Genomic DNA, 7,328 nt, shown 5'->3' on the forward strand with positions numbered 1-7,328 from the left:
GCGGCGGCGGGACGGACCGGGGGCCATGGAGGTGGGGGGTGACAGCGCGGCCGGGGCCGGGAAGGAGCGGGATCGGGGCCGGGGGGGAACCGGGGGGGAACCGGGACCGGGAGGGACCGCGGCTGGGGCCGGGGGGGGAACAGGAACCGGGCGGGAGCGGGGCCGGGGCGGGAGCCGTGGCCCGACCCGTGTCTGTCCGCAGGATCCCGGCCCCGGTCCCGGTCCGGCCGCAGAGAGCCCGGCGGAGCCGAGCCCCTCGGGGCTGGAAGGTGATACCGGGAGCGCCTGGGGGGTCCTGGGGTGCGGGGGGTTCCCGGGTCCGGGGGTGCCGCGTAGGTTCGGGTGTCCCGGGGTCCGTGACGACCTTGGGGGTCCCTGTCCTGGGGTCTAGAGTGTCCTGGGGCCCCGGGGTGGGGGGTTCCCGGCTTTGGGGGGTCCCGGGACCCTGGGGTGGGGGGTCCCGGGGTGGGGGGTCCTGGGGTTTGGGGTGTTCTGGGACCCCAGGCTGGGGGGGTCCTAGGCTTTGGGGTGTCATGGGACCCCAGAGTGGGGGGGTCCCAGGGTTTGGGGTGTCCCAGGTGTTGGGATGTTCTGGGGCCCCAAGGTAGGGGGTCCTGGGCTTTGGAGTATCCCAGGACCTCAGAGTGGGGGGGTCTCAGGATTTGGGGTGTTCTGGGGTGGGGGATCCCAGGGGTTGGGGTGTCCCAGGGCTCTAGGGTGGTGGGTCCCAGGGGTTGGGGTGTTCCAGGGCCCCAGGGTGGGGGGTCCCAGGGTTCAGCCCTGGGGTTTGGGGCATCCTGGAGCCCTGAGGTGGGTGTCCTAGGGTCCGGGGTGGCTCCTCGTTGCTGGCGGGTGCCTCACGCTGCCGGTCCCCAGGGGAGCCCCACTATGGCGCCTACACCGCCTTCATGAAGTCCCACCGCTGCTATGACCTGATCCCCACCAGCTCCAAACTGGTCGTCTTCGACGTTTCCCTACAGGTGGTCTAGGGCTGGGGAGCAGTTTTGGGTCTGGGGGCTGCGGGATGGGGGTCAGACTGGAGCCTGGGGGCTCACCTGGAACCAGGAGGCAGGCTGGGGGCTGGGGGCCGGTCTCGGGGCCGGTCTTAGGGCCGTTCACCCACCGTATAAAGGTCTCGCAAACCGGGGTGGAGGGTTGTGGGCTGCCGGGGGGTCCCCGCTCCCCCGTGGGGTGCCCCGTCCCTCCTGTGATGTCCCCCGTGTCCCCGGGCGGCAGGTGAAGAAGGCTTTCTTCGCTCTGGTCACCAACGGCGTGCGGGCCGCCCCTCTCTGGGACAGCAAGAAGCAAAGCTTCGTGGGTGAGCGAGCGGAACGAGGGGTCCTGGTGGGTGGCGGGGGGCTGGCGGGACCCCGTTCACCCTGCCCATCCCCTCAGGCATGCTGACCATCACCGACTTCATCAACATCCTGCACCGCTACTACAAGTCACCCATGGTAAGGACCGGGGTGTCTGCGCAGAGCTTGTCGCCCACTGGGACTCCGGGATCGCGGGATCTGGCCTCTGCCCACCCCACGCGTGGTCACAGTTGCTCCTGGTTTCTCTCCTTGTGCCCAGGTGCAGATCTATGAGCTGGAGGAGCACAAAATAGAGACATGGAGAGGTGAGAGGGATTGCTGCCAGCTGCCTCCTGCCCTCACAGGACCTGCCTGGGGTGCCCGGAGCCCCACGGCTCTGCGCCCCACCTGCCCGCAGCACTGCCAGTTCCCTCAGCGTCTCCTCTCCCCGCAGAGCTCTACCTACAAGACTCTTTCAAGCCGCTGGTCTGCATCTCCCCCAACGCCAGGTACCCCCGGGCTGTGGGGAGGGGGGCACGGCTGGCAGCAGCACCCTCGGGTGCGAGGCTGGGGTCCGGGTGAGCCTCTATTCCTCCTCTCCCTTTTGCCCCGCAGCCTCTTCGATGCCGTCTCCTCCCTGATCCAGAACAAGATCCACCGCTTGCCTGTCATCGACCCCGACTCAGGGAACACGCTGTACATCCTCACCCACAAACGCATCCTCAAGTTCCTCAAACTTTTTGTAAGTCCTATTCCTGCCCCGCGGCGGCGGCGGGGGCTGCCCCGCGACGAGCTCGGCCCAGGCTGTGCCAGGTACCGCCGGCTCCAGGGCGCTGGGCTGGGTGCAGTTTCGGCACCTCGTGGTCTATCGCGGGTGCTGGGGGGGGTCCCTGGGACGCTGCATGGACCCCGCAGCCCATCCCCGCCGCCCCGCCTGCGCCGCCTCTGACCGGGGGTCCCCCAAACCCCGCTCCGCACCCAGCGCTCTCTGCTTTCACTCCTAGGACCATGGCCCAGGCCCCCCATGAGCCAGGGGCGGCCGGAGCCGGCAGCACCGCGGGGCCTGGGGCGCAGCAGCCCAAGCCAGCATCAGCGCTGTCCCCCTCCCCATCCCCTGTAGATAGCGGAGGTCCCAAAGCCCGAGTTCATGGCCAAGACGCTGGAGGAGCTGCGGATCGGCACCTACAGCAACATCGCCATGGTGCGCACCAGCACCCCCATCTACGTGGCGCTGGGCATCTTCGTGCAGCACCGTGTCTCCGCGCTGCCGGTTGTTGATGATTCAGGTAAGGACGGGGCCCGGCATGGGGCATGGCGCGTGCTGGCTGTCCCCAAATCACCGGCTCGGGGTCTGCGTCCCCTCCGGTGTGCCGGGGACCGACCGTACAGAAACCCGGCACCGCGGGCGCCTCTCACAGCCATTTCCTTCTCTCCCTAGGGCGGGTGGTGGATATCTACTCCAAATTCGACGTTATTGTGAGTGCTGGGGGGGCTGCCGAGGTGGGGAGGGGGCAAAGCCTGGGTTGGGGGGGGGGGGCTGCGGGGCAGTGGGGGTCCCACGGGGCCCAGCTGCGTCCCCAACACCTCTCCCCGCCCCAGAACCTGGCAGCCGAGAAGACCTACAACAACCTGGACGTGACGGTGACGCGGGCGCTGCAGCACCGCTCCCACTACTTCGAGGGCGTCCTCAAGTGTTACAAGCACGAGACGCTGGAAACCATCATCAACCGCCTGGTCGAGGCCGAGGTAATGCGTCCCCCGCGGCACCGGTGACAGGCAGGGGGCCGGGGTCCCCGCGCCGGCCTCAACCCCCTCCCTCCTTGTCCACCGCCCGCCAGGTTCACCGGTTGGTGGTGGTGGATGAGAGCGACGTGGTCAAGGGGATCGTCTCTCTCTCGGACATCTTGCAAGCCCTGGTCCTCCCGCAGGGCCCCTGAGGCGATTTTGGGGGAATGGCGGGGGGGAGATTCAGCCCATCCCGGTGCCCCCACCCTCCCTCTCCTGCCATGCCGCGTCCCCCCGGGCTGGCGGGGACACCTGGGGCGGGGACCCCACTCACTCACCAGCAGCGTTTAGCAATAACCTCCAGCCGTGGGGCAGCCCCACGCCGCCCCAGCCCTTCCCCAGGCAGGGAGAGCCCACGGCTCCCCCTACGCCGCACCCTGCGCCCCGAGGCTGTGGTTTTGGGGTGCTGGGGGCAGCCCCCAACCCCTCCCCGGGGTGTAGGGCCAGGTTCAGTCACCTCCAGGCCAGGGCCATTCCCCATGCAGACCCTCGTCCCCGCTCACCCCTCCGCCGCGGGGTTTCGCTCAGTTTGGTTTTAATCGCCCTCGTTCAGCTCCGTCCGGCCTGGGACCCCCCCTGGGGCCTCCCCCTGCCCCCCAGCCACGCTTCCCACCGGGCCGCGTCCGCACCTGCCACCGCTTCGTGCGTGGAGAGAAACCGTGAATAAACACAGACCTGGCACAAAGCCGGCCTCGCCGCGGGGTGCTCGGGGGTCACCGGCCGCCGGTGCTGAGGGAGGGGGTGCCCAGAGAGGGGGTTCATCTCTCCCGCCCCGCTGCAGGGCAGGGGGAATCTGCTGAGCTCGCCCAGGCCCTAAATCCCTGTTTGTTCCGCCTGTGGCTTTTCTAAAAGGCTGGGATTGGGGCTGGGACAGGGACGGGGACGCGGTGGGGGACAGGGACCCTCGCGGTGGTGACCGCAGTGAGTGGGGTTGTCGGGGCAGGGGCTGGGGGAGGCTGGAGGGCAGCGTTGGGGGGGTGGCCAGGGTGTTGGGGTGGCTGGGGGGTGCTGGCGGGGGTTGCCGGCAGCCCGGCCACATGGTTCGCTGCCGGTGCGGCTCGGGGGAGGCGCGAGGCCCGGCCGTGCTGAGCGCGGCACATTCCCGGCCAAGGGGGAGGCCGAGACGTGGCCCCCGCCGCCACCACCAGCTCCCGCCAGCGCCAGGGTCCGGCACAGGCTCCGGCGCAGCGGTGCGAGGTGAGAGACAGGACGGGTGCCCGTGGGGTTGGTAGGGGGGGCCCGGTGCCGTACCGGGGGCTGGTGCCGGTGCCGGTGCCGTTGCCATGCCGCCGCCGGAGGGTTGCTAAGCTCCGCTCGGAGCCCGCGTGGGCTGCAGCGCTCGGTGCCAAACCCGGCATCGCCTCGCTTTGTCGCAGGGGGGGAAGGGATCCTTTGAGGGGGGGGAAGCACCCCCGGGACGGCTGCTGGGGTCCCCGTAGCATTGCCGGGCTCCCGGCCGCCGGGGCTGCCCCGGGTTGGGGGGGGGGCACCAGGACCCACGGCCTCCAGCCTGGTGCTGCCACCGGCCAGGGCACGGGGGTCCCCGGGGACGCACGTGCGGCGGTGGCTGCGTGCGTGTGCGGGCGGGCGCGTGGCTCCGGTGAGGCTCCGGTGAGCCACGCGGCTGCGGGACCCCGCCAACCGCCCCCCACCCCGGCGGGGTGTCCGCCCCCACGGCGGGGTCCCCCCCCTGGGGCCATGCTGGGTGGGCCGGAGCGGGGCACGGGGCGCCTGCGGATCCGCGAGCGGACCAAGCTGCTGCTGGTGGAGATCGACACGGTGGCGTGTTGCAGCCCGGACGCCGGCATGGCCGCGGGGTGCCGGCCCGCGCCCCCCTGGACCTACCGCCGCATCGCCGGGGAGTACGCGTGAGTGGGGACGTGCAGGGTGGGGGGGTCCCTGTCCTGCACCCCGGCACCCACCCGGGTGGCCCCCCCCGGCCCTCACACCCCCCTCTCTGTCTTGCAGGTACCTGGAGAAGCGCTTCGTGGCGGAGCTGGCCCCCCCCTGGCCCCCGGTGCCCCCCACTCCCCCCTTCTGCCCGCAGGACTTTACCACCCCGGCCCCCCCGGGGCACGAGACCCGGCCCCGGCCACCCCCCACCCGCTGCCCCCCACAGCCCGAGGGGCCGGGGAGCAGTGGACCCCGGGGCCGGCACCCGCTGTGTGCACCCCGTCCCCCGGTGCCGGGGGGCAGGCCGGGCCCCCCCAGCTACGAGGCCCACATGCAGCGGGTGCAAGCGGCCCACGCTCGCCGTGGGGGGCCACCCCCTTACATCTCACCCCCTGCCTACGACGCTCCCCACCGCACTCTGCAGCTCCGGCCCCCCCGGAGACCCCGCAGCCCCCCACCGGCACCCCGGGGCCGCAGGGCTGTGCCAGGGGGCTGGAGCCACACCTTGCCCCGGGCGGCCACCGAAGCCGGGCACTGGAGGTCCGGTGGGGTGCAGCCATCCCCAGGGGGGCCCGGCACCCCCCGGCACAGCCAGACGCTGCCCCGGGCTGCGACCAGCCGGGAGCGGGTCCTGGGGCACGGGAGGGGACGGCGGGGGACGGGGGGCCACGTCCTCATCGACGCCACCCGCGTGGTGGTCCGGGCGCAGTACGTCCCCCCACCGCAGCGGCAGCAGGTCCGCTACGCCAGGGGGTCCCCGGGGCCCACCGCCCCCCACCCGAGCAGCCCCCCTGCGACCCCCGCTGCTGCCACCCCTCCCGCAGTGGCACCCTCGCCCCCCCGGGAACCCCCCCGCAGTCCCTGGCAGAGCCCGGGCGGCTGCGGGGGTCCCCGGGGCCGTCCCCCGCCGCGGCGGCCGGCGCTCTACGCCCAGGCGTTGCGCGAGGCCGTGTCCCGCATCCGGCGGCACACGGCGCCCGACTCCGACTCGGAGGCGGAGGGGGGCGCGGGGGGGTCCCGGTGGCGGCACTGCCGCGACGCCCGCGCCTACAGCAGCAGCAGCAGCAGCCTGGAGAGCACCGGGGCCCCCCCGGGGCCTGCCAGCCCCCCCCGGGCCTGAGGGGCGGGGCTTGGCAGGGTGTGGTGCCTTCGGGGCGGGGCTTAGCAGGGTGTGGTCCGGGTGGGGCGGGGCTTGGCAGGGCACGGCCCTCGGGGCTGCGGGCTGACCCCAATAAAGGCTGCGGGATCCCCGTGCGCCGCCTCCGCCCCTTGTGTGTGCGCGGTGAGGGGGGGCGCACTGCCCCCATCGCCCTCCCCGGGGCCCCCCCCTGCACCCCTGGCTCCATCCCCACACACCCCAGTGAGGACCCAGGGGTCCGGACACCCACCCACCACCCCCCCGGGGGTCACGTGAAGGCCCCGGGCGTCCCGGCGGGCACCGCAGCGCGTCACGGCGTGGGTGGGACGCGCTGGCCCCCCCTCCCCACCACCACCACCACCGTGTCCCCCATAATGAGTAGGTGAGCGTGGCCGGGCTGGCCCGCGGCCACCGGCCCCACGTCACGGCCGGGGGGGGACCCCGGGTGAGTCACTGGGGGGGACCGTCCCCCCCGACGGCCACCACCTCTTAGTCACGCTGCGGGAGGGGGGGGAGGATCCCCGTGGCCAGAGGAAACCGCACAAATAACGTGTCCAATTTGCACGTTATTTAAAAACCGGCTCCTCCTCCGCCCCCCTGCGCGACCCTGTCATTATCCCGGTGACACCGGCCGGAGGTCACGGCGCGGGGCAGCCAGCGCAGCGGGGGACCCAGGCCTCCGGGGCCTCCCGCGCCCCGGGGGGGGCTGCTCGGGGGGCAGCCCCGCGGCCACGTCACCCCACACGTCCCCCGACATGGCGCGTGGCCTTGGGTGTCCGGCACGGCACCGGGGTCCCGCGCCCGGGCCTGACCTGAGCCGTGCCGGCGAGCTCAGCCCACCGCAGCACGGCTACGGTCCCGGCACGGCTCGGCGTTGCCTGGCGTGGCACGGTATGGTCTGGCACGGTGCGGCACAGCTCGGTGCAATTTGGCACAGCTCGGCGCAATCTGGTACGGCTCAGTGCTGCCTGGCGTGTTTTGGTATGACCCAGCACGGCTCGGCACAGCTTGGCACAACCTGGCATTGCCTGGCACAGTTCAGCACAGCTTGCCACAGCTTGGTGCGGTTTGGCACAGCCAGGCACGGCTCAGCACTGCACAATGCAGCCTGGCACGGCTCGGCAGGGTACAATGCGGCTTGGCATGGCACAGCGCAGCCTGGCATGGCTTGGCACAGCACAATGCAGCCTGGCATGGCTCAGCACGGCTTGGCACAA

At 72.3% G+C, this 7,328-nt stretch overlaps 1 protein-coding gene across 3 annotated transcripts; it reads left to right on the plus strand.

Moving 5' to 3' along the window:
- PRKAG1 (protein kinase AMP-activated non-catalytic subunit gamma 1) lies at positions 1 to 3,440 on the plus strand. Of its 3 annotated transcripts, XM_075724901.1 has the most exons (12): positions 1 to 31; positions 203 to 269; positions 877 to 980; positions 1,237 to 1,318; positions 1,396 to 1,454; positions 1,576 to 1,621; positions 1,750 to 1,804; positions 1,911 to 2,037; positions 2,416 to 2,581; positions 2,734 to 2,771; positions 2,895 to 3,041; positions 3,134 to 3,440. In XM_075724901.1, exons 1-12 carry the CDS (start codon positions 26 to 28, stop codon positions 3,230 to 3,232), a joined length of 996 nt encoding a protein of 331 aa, XP_075581016.1. In that variant the 5' UTR covers positions 1 to 25; the 3' UTR covers positions 3,233 to 3,440. The 3 variants fall into 3 exon arrangements, with proteins under 3 accessions (XP_075581016.1, XP_075581018.1, XP_075581017.1); XM_075724903.1 differs by lacking the exons at positions 1 to 31; positions 203 to 269 and having other exon boundaries at positions 845 to 980; positions 1,237 to 1,327; positions 1,378 to 1,454; positions 1,911 to 2,041; positions 2,420 to 2,581; XM_075724902.1 differs by lacking the exons at positions 1 to 31; positions 203 to 269 and having other exon boundaries at positions 865 to 980; positions 1,911 to 2,041; positions 2,420 to 2,581.
- Positions 3,441 to 7,328: the final 3,888 nt, after the last annotated feature.

This window comes from Pelecanus crispus, chromosome 26 (genome assembly GCF_030463565.1).
Source record: "Pelecanus crispus isolate bPelCri1 chromosome 26, bPelCri1.pri, whole genome shotgun sequence".
NCBI classification, from domain to species: Eukaryota; Metazoa; Chordata; class Aves; order Pelecaniformes; family Pelecanidae; genus Pelecanus; species Pelecanus crispus.